The sequence below is a fragment of the Strix uralensis genome, chromosome 3 (genome assembly GCF_047716275.1).
Source record: "Strix uralensis isolate ZFMK-TIS-50842 chromosome 3, bStrUra1, whole genome shotgun sequence".
Lineage (NCBI taxonomy): Eukaryota > Metazoa > Chordata > Aves > Strigiformes > Strigidae > Strix > Strix uralensis.
In genome coordinates, this window is record NC_133974.1 from 51159843 (window position 1) to 51179622 (window position 19780).

Here is a 19780-nt window from a genome sequence, read left to right on the forward strand (position 1 = left end):
GAATCCATTTATCTATAGTAGTATTACATGTAAATTATGAATATGAAATCTTATTTATTTTTTTGGCCTTGCTGTTAAACTGAAAATACAAATCTAGGGATTGCTTAAGCATGTCAAAAAGTTTAAAAGAGTACATATATAATGTAATCCTGAAAAATGAAATGGAGTAAATTGAAACCCTGAGTTACTCACAGTTTCCAGCTCAAATATTTCATTTTGGGTTTGTCTTTTGTTGTTCTAATTATTACACCACAATGAATTTGCATGTTCAACCTAAGCTATGTAAGAAAACAGCATCCCAAGTTCTCATATCTAAAAGGTGTACTGCGTATTTAAAGAAACTTTTTAATAATGTTGTATTTTGGGATTCCCGTCTGTTTTAATAATCTGAGCTGTTATGCTTTTAGCTATTTTTTTTCCTTCCATTATTTGTAAGTCCCTAAATAGGCCATTATATTTCCCTTCAGGCTAGAGATGAAGATGGACATGCTGAAAATTTTCCCCAGCAGCACTATGCTAAGGAAACTCCAAGACTTGCCTTCAAGAATAACTGCGAACTACTTGTAAGAATAACATACTTACAACAAGTCTAGATTGTTACTTTAGCACAGTGAAAACCGTTTTTTTTTTTTTTTGAAAGGCTTTTTGTTCATTATGACATACATTATGAAATATGATAGGCTTTTTTTTTTTTTCCTGTTTAGCGTTCTAATGCTAGTTCTGCTATCCGTGAACAATTTAAGATCTCAAATTGCTTGAAAAATCTCTTATATTTGATGTCAGCACGTGAATGGCCTTGTCGTACTACCTTGTTTCGCATGGTAAATCAGGGAGAGCCATGCAGGGAGCAGCTGGTGATGCACGAAAAGCCCCCCCAGCCCCGAAGCACCCCAGAACTCACTGTCCCATCCACCTTTTAGCTCTGCCTTGTTTTCAGGTGGCAGCGGTGCGTTTTGTTCTGCTGACACACAGTACTCCCTTTAGAGCTTGCCTATTTGTCCACCTTCCTAGCTGCATGCGGGTGAGAGCATCTCTCCTCTCCTCTCCTCTCCTCTCCTCTCCTCTCCTCTCCTCTCCTCTCCTCTCCTCTCCTCTCCTCTCCTCTCCTCTCCTCTCCTCTCCTCTCCTCTCCTCTCCTCTCCTCTCCTCTCCTCTCCTCTCCTCTCCTCTCCTCTCCTCTCCTCTCCTCTCCTCTCCTCTCCTCTCCTCTCCTCTCCTCTCCTCTCCTCTCCTCTCCTCTCCTCTCCTCTCCTCTCCTCTCCTCTCCTCTCCTCTCCTCTCCTCTCCTCTCCTCTCCTCTCCTCTCCTCTCGGAAAGAGTGAAAGCCAGGAAAGCACATACAGGGAGCCTGAAGTGTTTACAAGCCGTAAGAGAGATGATATCAGCTGTGAAAGGATCTCTGTTCCAAGGCAGGGTTAATTCGCTGTTCATTTTAGCATTTGCAGCTAGGCAAGATTAAAAGCAAGCAGGAATGCCTATTATATTTCTATTAAATGAATCTGTTGGGACCTAATGTTCTTGATTAGCTTGCGAAAATGAGTGCTCCACGATGAGTTTTTCTGTTTGCCTAAAGTAAACAGAGAATGAATTGTAATACATTTAAGAGATTCACACATGGCTTTCAAAAAAGGAGTTTTGGGCAAATGGTAAATCTCTCCCTCTCATTTGCCTTTCTTCTCAGCCGTACTTAAGTAAAATATATCATTTGGCTAAATGGAAATATTTGTGGAGAGCCAGAACACAGGGTTATATTTTGAAACAACAACACTTTTTTTCTCATTATAACTACAGAAGAGGTGGGTGGTGGTGGAGGAGCAAGCTGTGTTTCCTCTGCATTAAAACCCGTGTCTGCCTCCCCCATAGAGGATGCAGAGCCAAACGCTAATCTTGGTGTCCCAGGTGCAACATACAGCGAAGTCGAGCTGATAGGCCGACGTAACCCAGTGCCGAAGCCAGCCCCCAGATTCAGGCAGTTGATCAGAAGAGCCCAGACGTGGTGGCCAGTCCCTGCTCCAGGCACTGGCCAGAGTGCAATGCATCTTGGCCACACCTGCACTAGTGGGCCCGCAGGCTCTCCTACCTGCCAGGCATCCCCTGTGCTGAGCCATTCCGTGGTGAGGTAATGACAATGCATTTTAGAGCCACAGGTGTCACTCAGAAGGGTCAGCTTGCTCCCAGTATAATTCTCCCCAGGCAAAAGCAACGTGACCCATGAGACTTGATCTTGCTTCGTCTTAAACCCCTTGCAAAGTTCCTGTTGGTTTCAGGGGCAGCAGAGTTAGGTCCTAAGGAGAGGAACACAAACACAAAAAGTGATTCCCCAGTTCAGTCACGATTCTTGTGCCAAATAAGTGAAACTGTTTCTTCAAGGCCATGCTTAATTACTGTGCCGCTGGTCAAATTAGGCCTGATAAACCATTGCAGCACACCAAGATGGTCCTGAAGTCAGCAGGGCTTTTTGGTGTTGGAGGAGTTTAGGACTAGAGTTGGGAGACAGCACAATGTAAGTCATGTATTATTTCAATTGAAAATCTGCTTTATTTTTAGTGCAAGCAATCAATGAACCAATTAACCCCCTTTGTACTATTAAAATCAAGCATTATTTTAATGCCCAGTTAATTATTACTTTACTAATATGCATTTAAGTTTTTGCTTTATTATATCACTCCTGTACCTGGCAACAGCTCAAGTCATCCAAGTTAGTCTTTCATGTGCTTTTTTGGACAAGTTTCAGTTCTTGTTTAAGGAAGTAATAAAAGCAATTTGTCATAGGTTTATTTTTCCTATGCTATTGGAAACAAAATTGGCAGGGATGTAATCTGTACTCAATTTGTATGTGAAAAAAAAAGTAGACATATAATGAATATGTACCTCTTCTATCTTTAAAGATATATTTTAGGAACTTTCAGTGAAAATACGATGTTGAGCCTAGGCTTTGGGGGCGGGGGACTAGTGTTATCTGTCAAAGATGATGCGTGTTTCACAGAGAGGTAGTGGTTTTCCTATATTTTTACTTTTTAGGAAAAAATGCTATATTAAAATGTGCTCAAGAATAAAGTGAGTTTCACAGGAACTGGCCATTAAGACAGCATCTTTCTCCTAAAGGCTAGTCAGTATTCCTAAGTTCATGCTAGGAATTGTCTCCTTGGGAGGAGAGAGGGCAAATAAAATATGAAAGAAAAGAGCAGGGACAGCTGCTTCCTCTAAAAAAATATCTTCCCAATAGTAAAAACTTACCCAGAGTCTAACAGTGCAAGTCAGATGCTGGCTGAAAAGCTGAGAGTTTTTAAATGAAAGAGAAACTGAAACTTGTTTATGCTTTTGAGAACTGGGAAATCCTTGGAGTTTTGTCAGTGCAGTTGAGCATAAGTACTGTAATAGCCTGTCAGGTGAAATTGGAGGCTTCAGCTCAAAAGTGCTTTCTTTGCTTTAGGGTTCAGCTGCCATTTTCCAGCAAGGTTTGTTCCGGCAAGCACGGGCTCCTCTGTTTGGGACATGCTTGTGCTGGGAGGATGCTGCCAGGCAGGATCCAGGGGCTGGGGTGCTGCTGCTGGGTCTGCGTGCCAGGGCTCTCCTGCAAGAGCCGTGCTACACCGGCTGAATCTTAACATCCCAGTCACAGGCACACGCAGCAAACTTTGACTCCTCAGTACTTGGAGAGATTTGAAAGCATAGTAACATAGAGTATTACAAATTGTATGCTTTCTTCATTGCTTACTCCTCAGAAGAGGAGATAATTTGGGTAGTGAGGTACAACTCAGCTATTTGGGGTATTTTTGAGAGAGAGCGCTTGATAGGAAATAGGAGGATGAAAGAGTATAATTTAGGCAAAAGAAACCCCTGAAGTGTTTACGGTAGTTCTGCGCATTAAGAAAAGCAGTGACAATTCAAGTTTTTGGTTGGTATAGAAAGCCATTGTGCAGTTATGGGATTAAGTTAGGGTATTCGTTTGCCACACTAAATCCAGATACGTTGTGTCATGACATTTGTTGTAGAGTGCAGAAAAAAAAGTGGTTCAGATGCTCTAGTCAATGAGGACATCAGATTTTCCTTGTGAACCTTTCAGTGTTTTTGAGAATCATGTTTGCTTAAGTTTAGCTACCCATGATACTGGGAAGTACATAAATTTATTTTTAAACAACCAGGCCAGCATGCTGTCTTGGCCAGCCATCCACTCTTCACCCATAGGCGCTGCCTCAGGATTTTAATTTCTTATTCCACAAGTGGCTGGAAGCTTTTCTTTCAGGCACATCTCTTTGTTTCCAGAGGGAAGAGGCAGAATTTAGTCCTCTGGAAGCTGATTGTCAAGGAACAGTACAGTCCAGCTATTAGTGGACGTGGAGAGAGAGACGGGATTAACTGTGAAGAAAGGGTAGGCTGGAGTGAAAAGGACAGTGAAAAGCTCACAGCCCCAACTCTAGCTGACTGAAATTCCTGAGCCATTGCCTAGAGAAAGGAAAAATCCATCTGGCACCTACCCAGGTTAGTCAGGGTAGGAAGAGCCATGCTTGGATGCCTTTTAACAAAAGTGGGAAAGAAAAACCAACAGTTTGTCCTTCCCGCCACCCCCCTCCCCCACCACAGTTACCCAGAATATTGAGTCAAGGTTTCACATTGGCATGCTGCTGTATGAGCAAAGGAGGGTATGATGGGTTAAGGAAATTAAACACCAGGTTGCTTTCCAGATCATTTGTTTATGGAGATGATCTGAGTACCACCCACCGCTATGGGATTACATGTAAAGCAAACAAATAACCAAACAAAACATAAACACTGTGAAAAAAAAGATCATTTCCAGTCCCACACTCAGCTGTAAGCCATGGTTTTCTTGCAGTAAAATCATGATCTTTTTCTCTTTGAAATCAAAAAGTCTGCTCCTAGTAGTTCTTCTCTGGGAGGAAAATTTGTGAGTCCAGTATGTGATAAATTATAAGGTAGCCCTGATGCTTGGAAGCTGTTACGTAAAAGACACAAAATAAAACATGCATGTTACTGAATTTAATGCAAACTTACTTATAGCCAGTTATCTTTAATCGCTAACAAAAGAGGCAGGGAAAGCTCTGAAAACACTTCTACAACTGAAACATGAAAAGCAAAATGTTCTCCTACAAGCAAAAGGCCTTTGGGGAGGCTACGGCAAGGCTGAGAGGAGCCAGAGCTACAGCTGATGCTTCAGTTGAAGTCATGTCACTTTGCTCTGCTGTTCCAGTACTAGAGGCAGGGCCAGGAAGCATGGCACATGTGGGGCATCCAGACAGGGTGGCAAGGATGCAGGCAGGTTAACCTCAGCATTATGGTACTGGAATGTGGGAAAGATTTCATACCTACAAGACTGATTTTAAAATGCACTGAGGATATTTGTGATCAGATGAGTTAAATGTAAATATTCATATTGGTATCCTTTGGAGGCCATGAGAGTTTTGGTTTCAGAAAGTGAGGTTTGAATTCTTTTTTTGAAAGTACCTGACCTGTTTCCTGTGCCCCAGTCAAGCAAAACCACTCCCTGTTAGTGCTTCAGAATTAAGAGAAAATGCCTCTCAGTCCATTTATAATCACAGTGCCTTCAAGGGGGGACTGAATTAGCTTTGTTCATCCCCTGTCTTGCCTCTCCACCCTTTTTGTCTCCCATGCTGCCTCCTTATTCTTAGCAGAGAGGATAGAGAAAACAAAGATTCTTTCCCTTGTAGCTCTCTCTGGCTCTTCCTTCACCCTGTTTGGTGAAAACTGGCAGAGGGAGAGGAAGAGCACTTCCTTCCTTCATCCTGGCCCAGGCTTTGGGATGCACAGAGCTTTTGTCCAGAAAGCTGGAGCGGGACTGCCACCCAGCAGCTCTGAGGGATACAGGGCCACATCTAGCCTTTAAGGTACCAACCTTGCAGACAGGAGGTGATTTTCCCACCCTGGAGAGGCAGGAGAAGAGGGGAGGATGAGACCTGTGACACCCTGTGGAGCTCCAGGTCGTAGAGCTACTGGTACCAAACCTGCTGAGTGTAAACCCCCATGACGATGCCTACAACTGTTTCAGCATCACTCAACATTTGCTGCATCTTATGACTGGTGCTATTTTTTGGTGGTTTACCAATGGATTTCATCAGTTTCTTGCTCAGTTTGCCACCACAGTCTGAGAGCAACTGGTACTGCTCCATCAGCTGCACCGTGGCGTAGGCAGTGATTCAAGCAAATGGCCATGCAAAACCCATAACAGCCGATGGAGAGCCTGCTGTTGGTTTCAGGGGCTTTGGATCAAGCACAGAGAGCTGTCAGAATGGCAGTTATGGCGCTGGAACAAAAATATTGAGAAAAGCAATTGTAGCAGTGAATTGATACTGATGTTCTTAAAACCTCAGTAATCTTGGCCACATGAAATTCAACCTTCCTTGTGACTGAAATAACAGTGAGGCTTAGGTCATATTGTAGACTAATCGCCTGTAACATTTCATTTTCAAAAACTAAATTGTTCATGAGTTATAGCAGAATATTTTAAAAAGAACCTCCCCAAAACCCCACCAAAAAACTTACATTCTGTTTCTTTTCAAGCAAGGGCAACAAACCAGGCAAAATTATTGTAAAGGTTTTTTTGGTCCTTAATTGCTGCCAGGCTGAACAAAAGGCTATGTGGTGTTCATCTTACGCATGCTCTTAAAGACTGTTGAAGTCCATGGGTGCTGGGTGAACACGCTGAAAAAAGGCAGCGCTCAGCCCACAGGCAGATTTGTGGCCCCAGGGGCAGAGGGGAGCCCCAACACCCGGCTTGGGTTGACCCTCCCTGCCCAGTCCCTGCCTGCGCAGGTAGGCGCCCACGGGGTGCTGGCTGCCTCAGCAGCTGCACCCTGATAGGTATCTCGCCGGGATAATGCAGGACCAAATACAGAGCTGCAGTCTGCCAGCCGCCCCGCGATATGCTGTCCCTGGGAAGTGATAGGCTCTGTGCCTGTCTACACAGATCTATTTACTGTTTTAGAACAAACACGGCCACTGTCTTGCCCGGCACACAGACTGTGTCCTTCTTGCCCTGCTTTTTAATTATATGGTTTTCTATCCCGTAGAAGTGAAGGTCATTGCTCATGTCACAGCAGCATGGGCTGGACCTGGGAGGTTTGGGACCTGTTCCTGAGGCCGCAACAAACCTTCTTGGGGGTCTTGAGAGATTTCCTTATCTTTCAGGCCTTCTGTTCCCCTTCCCCTGTCCTGCATGACCATTGTGCTAAAGAAATATTTTTCTTGATTCTCACCATGTTTAGGATTCCACAACCTCTGATCCAAAGCCCAGTGAAATCAATAGGATCCCTCGCGTTAACTTTAAGTGGGCTCTGAATGACGACACCCTGTATTCTGTAGACAAGAAAAGACAAATGACTGCTTTGAGATGTCTTCCCCCTCTCTGACCAAAAGCTGCTGTAGGCCAGCTAACAGCTACTTTGAAGTGTACAAAACATGATCTTTATTAATAATATTTAAACTGAAGGTTGCAATCAGAAACCAGCTATAGGAACTTATAGAAAATACAGCCCTGTCATAGCAAGTCTGAGATAGCAGCTCTACTGGAAATAAGACCCAAACCTCACTCCTTTTATACTGGAGGTTAGCAAGTGACCATGACCTACAGCATTAAGGAGGTCGAGGGATTCCCCACTCTTGCAGAGGTGTGTGGGGGGGTGCCATTAACCCTCGAGAACAGCAAGGAGGATAAGTCTCTGCCAGTTCCCACCAACACATAAAATACAAGGTATAAAATCTCCAGGAGCATGGGGAGCAGGGAGAAGGAAGGGACAGAAAGGACAGGGGGATAAAAGGAATGAAGCTCCCCCATGGCCAGGGGTGCGGCTTCCCGCACAAGCAGGCTCTACATAATCCCTGCCTTTTTGGTCCAGTGGACCAAATTAAGGAAGACAATTCAGGGAGCTAAAGAGGTGGAATAAAAGGTGTGACAGTGAGAGGGGCAGGCAGCACGGGAAGACGAGCAGTGGGAACGGGGCAGATTTGGGAAAGACCATGGATATGGACAGTTGGGTGTTTGGCTTCCCAGAGCCAAGAGCGATTCATATCCTCTTTCCTGCAGCACTCGCCTTGGGTACGCTAGAAATAGCAAGCAACTTCGCCTCAGTGTCTCTAGTTTTGCATTTTCCTTCATACCAGTACAGGAGCATTATTTTAGGATGTGACACATGACACTTTGTGAGCACAAGCCTGCCTTTCCTCAGAAGGAGGCATGTTTTCTAATTTTTAACATCACCATTATTGTTTTGAAAGAGAAGTAAAATGCATTTGATAAAAAGGAAAATAATTAAAATCCCATTACAGCTCCAATTCTGTCATCTTCCTTCCCAGAACAAATATTAAATTTTTTATTAATAAATGTGCAATTACTGGTGACCTCTGAATAATTTCTCCAACCTTAATTTCTCCTCACTGCTATACTGTGTTGTATTACTCTATTTTTACTCTTTGCTTTCCTCATTTGATGTGTTTACTGAAGATACAATTTTCATATTAAACACGTTCTTGTTGAAAAATTGTTTTTTCAAAAATGATTTTTAAAAACTACCAATCTCTTTATCGACCATGAATCTAAACAAGTAAAAAGTTAAGAAACTGTTAGCTGAAAATGCATTTTTTTATCAGGCTACTTCTTAATAATGATTTCAATAAATCTTAAAGTAAAAAAGCCTGAAAAAAATTGTCAGCCACCCCCCCCCCCCCCCAACCTCTATAAAACTGAAAAAAAAGGCAGGTTTGTATCCCTTGGAAAGAAAACCAGTTGTGAATCGTGGCTTTGCTTTATGAAACTGGCATTCATAACCAATTTAAATAAAATTCAGACAGTTTTTATAGAACGTTAAAGAATAAAGATATGCCTTGTTCCAAAGGAAGTGAACTGCGGTGAAATAAAATTCATCAGATTTCCTTCCACATAAATTGGAAATAAAATTTCCAAAGTCATCACCCAGAGCTATAAATATTTTCTTCTCGGGGTCTGTGCAGAAGATGCAGATGACTCGTTAGGGCCCATGGGGCACCCTGGCAGCTTCCTGGGAGGAACCGTCCCTCACACTGCATCTCGCAAGGGCCATACCTGCAGCACAGGGTCAGGCCATAAAACTGGCCTTAGTCCCCTGGTGCTCAGGTCCTTTTATTCTGACCCTGGCTGTCACTCATGCAGGGTGTTAACGAGAACAAGTTTTGTCAGGTCTGAAAAGATGCCTACATTGACCAGTGTGACTTTCTGTAACGGTGCAGTTGGCTTATGCCTCATCTTCCTGCATGCATTGTCCTCCCCATTAAAAAGGAAAAGAGTTTGAAGGCTTTGACCCCCCTAAAAGCCAACATACAGTGATAAGAGAGTGGGATTTTGAAAATCAGGAACCCATACTCTTTTTATTTCTCAGAATTAAGATCCAGCCTGTGGGAAAGAGGGTTGAGAAGAGCCTGGCCACCGTTCAGCTGGACTGCAGGGAGGCTGGGGGTGCTATGGGATATTGAGTGTGTGGCCCCCTCTCTTTGGGAATCCCTAGGACTGTGCAGGGCTTCCAGGAATGACATCCCAAGACGGCAGAATACTGTCACACAGATATCTGAAAGCACAGCGAAGAAGATCTGTCTGCAAGGAGCACATATCTCACTGCTCTCTGCTGTCTGTAGCAGACACCTTTTTTACGTCTCAGCAGTAACATGTATTATATTGCTTTTGGGATGGGAAAAAAACCCCAAAATATAAATCCTACATTTTATTATAGAATTTAATACCAATAATTACTTAAAATCTAATGAATTTCAGTTCTCACTTAATTGCTTTTGAGTAGTTCACTTAACTTATTAAAAAGAAGCAAGGACATATTCATTTAATGAGCAGCAGCAGCCTTGGCCTAGCATCTGCCTACATTCTCTTTTCAATTAATCAATTATAGTCCAATGGTGTGTAATTACACATTAAGAAAGTTATTGGATATCGCAGCATGGCTGTCCCAGGGGGCTCATGAATACACTAATATAACACACCTGTAATGACCTGTTCTCAGATCTGCAAATTGCTCCCATTTCTCTCTCTCTCTCTTATTGCTAAATGAAGATGAGAGCAATTACCATTAACTTTTTGAGTCACATCTAGTCAATGAGAGAGAAAAAAGATCCCTACCAGCATTCATAATAAATCTGCCTGTTGGTAGTGAGTATTTTAACTGCACCAGGCGTCAAGCTGGAAGGCAGTAAACGCACATCGGGATTGCACAGGGTTGTGGGGATCCCGGGGCCAGTCTGGCCTGAGCACACGCCTCACCTGTAGACGAGAAAAATAGGCAAGCAGCAAAACCTCATCAGATCACATCCAGATGTAATTTGCCTGGCTTGGTTCAAGTCAGATCAAACTCTGGAACTGATCCCTATGCAGTGGCTCTAAGTCTTTGCATAGCAACTAAGCCATGTTGCTGTTGTGTTGAGGTTTTTTTTGAACGCTAGAAAGAACAAAATTTACTATGTAATGGCAGAAAGGCTTTGGTTGTGCGGGAGGATACAGTCACCAATGCTCTCTTATTAATGCATAACAAATGAAACCAAGCAGAGACTCTTAATCTGCATAATGAAGTCTGACAGATTCTAAATTGGTGATTTAGTCAACTAAAGGGTCCAAAAATGCTCTGTGGAAGTGAGCTTTTGATGGCTCCATAAGTCAAACGGGGGATGATATCTGTCAACATTTTTATAAATGTTGTCTTGCACAGTGTGATTTCGATGTGCTGTTGCCTCTCTCTGTGAAGAAGTGTCTGTTTCACTACATGAAGTTTTCTTGTTCATGCTTTCATTTGCAGACTGGGGTCTTTCAGGTGGGTGTACGTGCAGATCAATGTGTAGCAATATCTTGAGCACAGCTGTTCTTTACAAACAGGGTCCATTTTGCTCATAGTAATCTGAATTATTGCCATGCTGTATGCCTTGCACCAAACTAGCATTAACAACTTCAGTGAAACCTTCATCATGCTGGAGGTTACTTCTCATTTGAAGGACTATGCATGTCTCCTTGTGCTTGATATCCCTCAGGATAACACTCCTGTGGGATTCAGGTGGTCTCAGTTGCACTCACAGTAAGGCAATGCATGTTTCTGTCTGAGATTGAGCTGGGTCAGCATTTCATTCTGGTTTTCACCTGTGTCATGTTTCTTCCCAGTTTCACAGCACCCTTTGGTTTAGGACACAATTTGGTTCATATGCCTTGCTGTAAAATCTCAGTATTTGACATCTGGGCTGGACTCTCTCTAGGTCCCATTGATAGTTAACAGAGGAAGGCAAGCACATCTAAAGTGTGATTTACTCAAAATCTAAATTAGGTGATGATTTAGGATTGGCTAAACCACCTTTAGATGCGCCTATTTCTGTTCATTAACTAGATAAATACCTTCTGTATGACAGCTATGTTTTCGATAGCTACAGTCATCATTTGAACTGCATATTTCTGCATGTGTCTAACTTCAAGCTTGCACCTAGAGCCATTCAGTTCAAGCAGAGGGACTGCTTGTATGTTTGCAGTTAGGTATCTGCTAACTTTGTGTTAAAATGTCTGGTCTCCAGCTTTGAAATGGGGATGCTGTTGTTTAATTGCCTTCGCATGCAATTTGATATTGAGATTAAAATGTTAGAAGCGCAAAGCCATATCTATTATTTAATGTTGTGTTATACTCCAAATAGCTAACAACAGCATCCTTGGTATTTGCAGAGAAGTTCATTTATTATGAATTATTATCTGACACAATAGGAGAAAACAAGTTCTGAGGTTTACTTTTAGGTATTTAAAAACAATTTGACTGCCCAGGCACTGCATAGTAACTGATGCAAGCAGAACAGTGAGTGTGGATCCCACAAAGTGATTGAAGTGTGCATGTGTACAATGTTCTCAAATTCTGCTCAATGCACAGCTTTGTTTATGCTGGGGACCAAAATTAAATTCTGTCCTTTTTTTTTTTTTTTTTTTTTTGATCAGTGCCTGAATGATCAATTAAAAATGTTTTAAACAGAGAAAGGAACACAGTTATAGTCTAGAGCCTTAATATGCAATACACTGTTCAGTTGTACAGGCTAGTTAAATATTGGTCCTAAAATACCTGTCAGCTGGCTGTGTAGTTTTTGTGTGTCTGATGGGGAGGAGGGTGGTATTTCATTCGGCTGCAAAAATTCGTTTCTAGCTGCAAAAATTCATTTCTAGCTGTATTCTCTGCAAGATGCTGTAACTCTTCGCATGTCACTTTCCTAATTGAGCAATAAACTCTGTATTGTACTAATACTTTTTATTATGAGGAATAAACACGCTTCTTCTAGACAGGCAGAGGAATAATTGACCACCTGTGGCCAGTCCTAAATGAACATTACTGCACATGCCACTGAAATTAATGTCTCCTTAGTCAAGATGGGAGACAGTCATTTTCTGAGAGATTTTTTTGTGGTTAGGAAGCTAACACACCCAATACATTTCCACTTTCTAACAATGTGGATTCCTGACTGCCAAGGGAAGAAGTGCTTGGTGCTCACTTGGTTACTGACCCTCTCTCTGTCTTTGGGATTCAAACAGCAGCTTCATTTGTTAAACACATTAAGCGAAGGGCCAGATTCTGGCTTGACCCAGGGATACCTTTATATCACTCTGGCAATAGAAAGAAGTCTCAAAAGGTGGTGTGCCTGTAATGTATTCCTGTGGCTCCTTTCTGCTGCCAGAGTGGTGCAAAGGAGTCTCAAAGTGGATGAGAATCTGTCCCAAACGTAGGTTTATGTAATGCTGGATGATAGCACTAGGACATTGTGCTGGTGTATCGTGTTACAGCTGGCCCAGCACCAAGTCATAAGGGCTGAAGGATGCTGGAAACTGAAATATTAAAGAGCTAAGAGATTGACTCAGTAGAGAGAAATGGTAAATGCTTCTCTTATCACTTATTTTTCACTTTGTATTAATAAATCTCTGGGACCATATCTCATGTAAATTGCCAGATCCTTCAGGATCCAGCCTCTTCTTTAAACTGGCAGCACGGCGTGCCACGAGGGAAGCAGGCAGGTGAGGCTCCTGGGTGTGCACACACCTGCAGCGTGTGGTGCCCCTGCCAGAGCACATGCCCGGGGTGGAGCACGCACACCCTCACAGGCACAGGGGCTGCGCAGGGCCTAGAAAATGTGTTCAGTCTTATCTTATGCATATCCTGTTTCTTCCTTTCCAAGAGATTGCAGGGGGTTGTGTTGAGCAAGTGCTTTTCTCTCCAGTGGGTCTGCTCGGTGTATTGCCACAGGGCTGTGTTCTGTCATCCTTATTCACCACACCACGTTCATTTAATGACGGGTCATAGCTGATGTACTTGCACAGTCTGGCAGTCCAGCTTTAGGTCCCTTTTCCCTCCAGCACAAAGTAGGGCTGAAAGTCTCCCAAGTAGTGAGACCTGGCTGAGGCCTGCACGAGTACAAGCTGTCCAAAATTCAAACGAGATTAGCTCGAGATCACTGTGGTTGGTGAAAGGAAATAACCACAGGGCCTGGCTGCTGAGATACTCCCCGCATAAATGGACATATTTGTCTGCATTGGCTATCAAAATCCATCCTTGGAGACCTTGCTGAAATCTCCGCTGCCCTAAGTCACCCCACAGCTGCAGTGACAGAAATGGTGGCTTTTCTCTCCAATGCCACCCTGGTGAGATGTGTCCCTTTGGTGTCCCTGAGCTGCTGTCCCTCCGTGGCCACCTCTGCCAGGAGACGGGGGCTAGGCAGACCGCAGCACCCTGCTTACGTGAGCTGCAATATCTTGCTTGCATACTTGGAAAGCAGGCCATGCTTGCCTCCATCGAATTTACTATAATCCCACTGGTGTTTGTCTCCAGCTCAGCTGAGTCAGTGTGAGTGCTGGGATGAGCCATCATGTAGACAAGTTTGGCCCAGTTTCCCCCCCTGTGCTGTTAGAAACACCTGCTGAAAGCAAATCTGATTAACAGAGTGGAGAAAATAGCTCTGCTATAAAGCATTGAGGATTGCCACTAGTACAGGTACATTGTCCGCAGAAGGTGAAATGCCTTTTTGAATGTTTGTGGACTGATGGACACTGCAGTTGATGGTCTCTGCTGGCTGTCTGTGGGCTTCCAGGTGCTGAGCTAGCAAAATCCTGTGTGGCCTGAGGAATCTGCCTCTTATTGTCAGAACCCCATTTTGACTGGCAGAGTGGCAGCACATTGATACGATTCACAGCAGGAGTGTCGTGGAGGTACCACATCCCTGGTGTGCAAAACTGTGGTCCTGCACCAAAATCCATCTGGATGAATGCAGGTACTCATGCCAGAGGTATGAGCTACTGTGGGCATGGGGATCTTCCAGTGCTCTCAGGGTTAGAAAACTGCAAAGAGGGTGACTTCAAAATGGCCTGGACCTTGTTGATCCTCCAGGAACTTCACACTTCTGTCTTAGAAGAGAGATCTGGAGAATGCATGGGTTGTGGCACTCAGAGGGAAACAGAAGTGTTTAGATTTCAAGTTGTGTGTTTTCTCACTGCAGCTTGTTTCCTGGGTGGGATTTGCTCCTTTTCATAGCTGTAAATACAGCACCCGGGTGAGCTCTGGGAGGAGCCTGACTTAAGGCAGGTCACCCGAATTTGAGTCAGATGCTTCATCTGAATATATATACAGTGAAAACCTGGAAATGGAGAAGATCTATTAGTTCCTCCAGCTGGTGCTTCGATTCTAAAGCATATCTATAATGTGCTGTAAGCTGAGGGGGGGTGGGAAGAGAAAATTGCTCACTTTTCTTTAAATGGAGAAGCAGTGAGTATACGCTCTGGTCTGAGAGAAACCACCCCGTAGTCTTGACAGTGTGTGCTCCCTTTTAGACAACCTCACTCTTCAGTGAAGGTGGTGGGGGCATTTTGAAGCTGTGCCTAGCACCCCTGCATGTAAGCATGAATAGAGTAAGAGAGCAAGTGAGAGAAGAAAAAGGGCACAGACTTTTGATGAGGATAGGAAAGTGATTTCAGGTGTTTGTGACACCACGCAAACCTTGCGTGGTTAGTATCTTCCTGAGTATGATATACCCTGAAGGGTGGAGGAAATGGTAACAGGTAGAGATGGGGTGGAGGGAGGGAAAACTACCTGCAGATGTGGCATATGAAAAAATCCAGAGACAATGCAACTATTTTTAGCAAAAGTGCAAACAGTGATAGATGCCACAGGGCTGCTGTCACTAAAATTTGGCTATAAGCAACATATTCATATTTAAACAAGTCAGCTTTGCACATTGAAATGAGCAAACACTGTCTCTGTGCTTGTTTGTTTGTTGTGCAGAAGCCATCAGCTTTCGCTTCTTATCCCTTCACCGTGGTGGTGATGCGGAGTCATGATGATGGATCGACTGTCTATCTAGCTTATCTGCAAGGCCACAAAACATTTATATCTTATACAGTATGATAGGTTGTTCTCATGCAACAGCGGAAAATAGGAATTTGGGGCTGCCCTTGCAAAAATACTCTCTCCTGCACAACATTGCCATTCTGGTAAGCTCACTTGGCACAGTTTGTACAGCTAAGCACATCCACTGTGAAACCTAACACTGGGATGCACATGAATAAAATCACACAAAATCAGGAGAGGAGCGAGCATCAAAGAAGCTTTTGAACGCAGGGGGCAAATCAGCAAGGATGGAGTTCCTGCAGCTTCTCTGCTGCTTAGAGGAGGCCTGTGTCACTTCTCGTAAAAGGCCTCTGTCTTATACCAGCATTGTACTTGGCCAATTATCTTATTTAGGTATCTCATATATATTTAGGTCTTGAAAAGGTCAACAGCAGAGCATGGCTGGGCACGTTTTTTTGAAGCTGTAGGACTGGAAGCTTTGCTTCTAGCATCATTAGAAAATAATTGCTGTGAATGTCCAGGGATTTGAATCTACATGTTGAAGTTCTGAAAAGGAGGGCAGGAAGGTTTAAAACATTATTGAAACAGCTGGTGCTAATGTTACACTCGCTGCAGATGCCAAGCAGGGAGCAAGCAAAGAGCACTTGGGGAGCTCAGCTGCTGCACCTCACCTGCCTCGGTCCCTTTGCACTGGGAGCCCATCTCCTCAGGCTGCTCCTCTTGTGACTGTCCCCAGCACAGATATGTTCCTCTGTCCGAGATTCACACAAGCTGGTGAGTGTTTACTCAAAGCTGCAGTGAGACAGGAATTGTCCCTGTGTAACTCCAGCTGAGCTGTTTTCACCTAAGTATATCTGCTATTCTTTCATTTTAAATTATTTTTGTCCTTTATTTTTGGGTTTCTGCTCCTTGCAATGTTTTCTTTAGGTCCCTCTTCCCCTTCTGAATATCTCTCTTCCTCCATTAATATCTTTCCTTTCTTCTTCTTCCCCAGGTCCATGAGAAATCACATCACTTATTTTTTTATGCCCCTACTTGTTTTCAAAGTTCCTGTAGTCTTCGGCTCCTTGGTGCTGTTAGCTGTGAAAAGTCCCCTTCCCTAAATGCTGTAAGGCTCAGATGTTGCTAAATGTGATTTTTACCATCTAAAAACCTATCAGTTACCTGGCACTGCTCACAGCCTGATTTTTCAGTATGACCAAACTGGGTAGCTTGCAATTTTGAATGCAAGCCCTGAGTTTCTTGCAAAGAAGATTGCCTCAGTGCCTGGTATTAGGCCAGTCTGTAATAGGTATCTGTTCACTCCTCAGCTCTGTTACAGATATTCCCCATGACCCTGGCCAAGTCACTTTATTTCTCTTTGTCTCTGCTTCCCATTCATAAAGTGGGCATAATTGCACTTCTGAAGCTCATGTGGAATTGCAAGGATGAATTCCTCCTGCTTGCTTTGCCTTTACCTCATCCCTTCTGTCTGCACAACTGTCAGCTGGGATAAAATGCCACCGAATCAGAGTAGCCATGGTCAGTGCAAAGCTTATGCTCCAAGCAGCTGGCCCAGCCACTCGCCATATCCTAATAACGTTGATAGCAGAGAGTCAGCTTTATTACCATTTGCATAGCAGTCTTGTGTGCTTTGAAGAGCTTCCTATGCTATCTGTGAATAGCGAGCAGAGAAGTTTCCAAGGCAGGGTGCTCAGGAGTACACAGGGGTTATTGCAGGATGAAGAGATAAAATGGCTTCCTTTGAGGGCTTGCTCCACAGGATAGTTAGCAGAAAATGTGGGGCCTTGGAAGTGCCAGAAGGAGAGGGAGGGAGGCAAGGCAATTGCTCCATTTGCAAAACCCATCTCCAGGTTTCATTCCCGTTGTCCATCTTCTTTCCCTTACCCTCCCCACTTCAGTTCTGTGACAATAACGAAATAAAGGAATGCAAGGTAAAGGCATCCTTAAGGCTGTCATTGTTGCCAAGAAATGCTAATAGTGCTTCGCTTTCTCTTTCACATACCTGCTTCTGAACGCTAATGTCATTTAATTATTGTGATGTTGCGAATGAAGGTGCCCACACACAAATTCAATATGGATGTAATTATTAGAGGTGAAAGCAAGTGGTGTATTTTTGATTTGTCATCTGATTTATTATCGTTTACCTCATGTGCCTCAGACAGCACCACCTGAGTCAGGAGCAGAGAACCAGCCTTTTGTATGTAAAAGCTTGCTCTTAAATCTGCACTTCACAAGAAAGCAGCAACTGACATAAAACACTGGTTTTTAAAATACAACTGGTAGTGTAGTTTTGAAGCATTCTCTCTATTTCAGGTAAGGAACACAAGGGAGGTATGACTTCTGGTAGGCGGCAACACATCTCCAAAAGAAAGCACTGCATACAATACCATTCACATACATAACATATGTCAAAAGGCCTTTGAAAATCCAAATTATGCAGGGAAGAAAACCCAGCCTGCAACCAGTTTAAATGTGTTGGCCAAGTCAGCTAAGAAGATCTGCAGGCTTGGGCTTCAGTAGCAAAGGGCACATTGTCTGCCTACCAGATAATTACTGGGGTTTTCAATTTTTAGGTATCTCCTAGCATTGCATTTTTTCAATTCTAGTCAGTCAGCCTTGCAGTTCGAGGTGAGGAGCACAATGCCAGTGGAGCATCCTGCCTTGTTGTGCAGCCTGGGCACATTTATAATGTTCTGCCGCTCTCCCAACCTGTAAAGAGTCCTTCTTTGAATACTGTGCACTGCTCACCATGCAAGCAGCTCATTATCCGAGGCATTTCAAGACTAATTTATAGGACATTTGGTTAATTTGCATAAGCCATCCAGTACACAGAACATGTCTCCACAATAAAGTAATATGCCAAAATCAGGATTTATGTGAAAACACAAATGCCGGGGGGGGGGGGGGGAGGGGGGAGGCACACAACGTTTTTAAGAAGCTGTCATTAGCACCGATCTCTAAACGAATACCTCTGATAAAAAGTCACAGAATCCTGCCTCTCCACCTACTGTATGTGAAGCTCCCATATAATTTTCTGCTTTGAATCTTGCTCGTCTTTTTTATTAAGTAAGATGGGTTTTGATTGTTAAAACAGCCTTGAAATATGAATACTTGGCGCTGTTGGCTTTGTCTAAAAAGGAAACAAAATCCCCCAAACTGAATCCAAATCAAGGGCTGCACGTTCAGCTATCACTGCGAGGAGCCTCGCGCGACCGCTGCTCTGATTATTACCTTGACACCAGAAACAGGAGGGCCTGTAATCCTTGAAACAGCTGACATCTGAAGCACTGATTCTTCCTGTGCTTTGAGTTAGTCAGTCCTTGATCTCCATGCCTGGCATGCAAGCCTGGCTTTCACTGAAACCTGACCTCGTGGTCCCTTCTTCTGCAGCCCTGTTTGTCTTCTGCTGTTCAGAAATATGCAGCTTCTGTCCTCAGGACTCTGAATTAGAGCTGCACGGGTCAAAGGAGCAAACAGGAGAGTTGTCATTATTGGATCCAATGCTTGCCCTTGGTTTAGGTGTCCTTGTTGGGGTTTTTTTAATAACAATTACAAAATAAGAACATTGCAAGATGTTTTTTAAGTGAACCTTTCCCCTGCAAGGTGACACTGGCTTTCCGTGATCTCTAACATACGACTGGTTCATAGGTACAGATGTTTTTCTCCCTTCCTTGCAAAGCCAGCCAGGGATTTGAAAGTCAAGTTGGTTTCTTTCTTCTTTCCCTAATATGTCTTCTGCCATTATGAGGCCTCTGAAGAGCACATTAAGTCCATATTTACCCCTGTGCAATCTAATTAACTTCCAGAATAACTGTGCAGGTGTAACTGAGATCTCAGTTTGAAGGCAGCTTTGCTCCACTTACTATAATTGAAGGAACTGTTTGGCCAGCAGCATTTCTATTAGTAGTAATGCTGTTTGAAAAGGAAATAAATTAGTTGGACTTTTGGACTGAATTTGTAGGAATTCCAGCTAGAATTGCATAAGTGAATGCATATATATCTGCTTACTTGTAAATAGAAGCTAACTTGAGCTGGAAATCACATGTACAGTAAACATGTAATACTGATGCCGTTGCTACAAATTCATTTCCCAGGGCAGAGCTACGGTTTCAAGAGCCTGTTTCAGTGCGTTATTGTTTTGAAGGTTTGAACCGTGTTGGTTGTTCGCTTCGGTGCATCACATGTAGTTCCAGTTAAGTGAAACCTGCTGGGTATTTAATGGCTTGTTCAGCTGAAACCAGAAGCAAATAGAGGGGAATAATGTTTTGCACGAAGAGAATTACTCTAGATAAAGATATTTTTTTTGTGTTCTAGATTCAGTTACTCTCTTATATATGTTATTCTAGGCTTTGAGATTAGTATTTTCAATGGCAGGAATTTGTGGGATTTCTTACTCAGACTGTACTACAGGTTACATGGAACTG

General features: G+C 43.4%; 1 protein-coding gene across 5 annotated transcripts in view; it reads left to right on the plus strand.

Annotated features, from left to right (window-relative positions):
- SOBP (sine oculis binding protein homolog) overlaps positions 1 to 19780 on the plus strand; it is a 119472-nt gene that overhangs the window by 64826 nt on the left and 34866 nt on the right. For 2 of the 5 annotated variants that reach the window (XM_074862225.1, XM_074862227.1), the window contains one exon: positions 468 to 563. The exons of 1 other annotated variant lie outside the window; for it this stretch is intronic. In XM_074862225.1, the coding sequence (XP_074718326.1) occupies positions 468 to 563 (96 nt within the window). Of the gene's footprint in view, positions 1 to 447; positions 564 to 19780 lie in introns of all 5 variants that reach the window. 2 more of the 5 variants (XM_074862229.1, XM_074862228.1) reach the window with 1 other exon arrangement.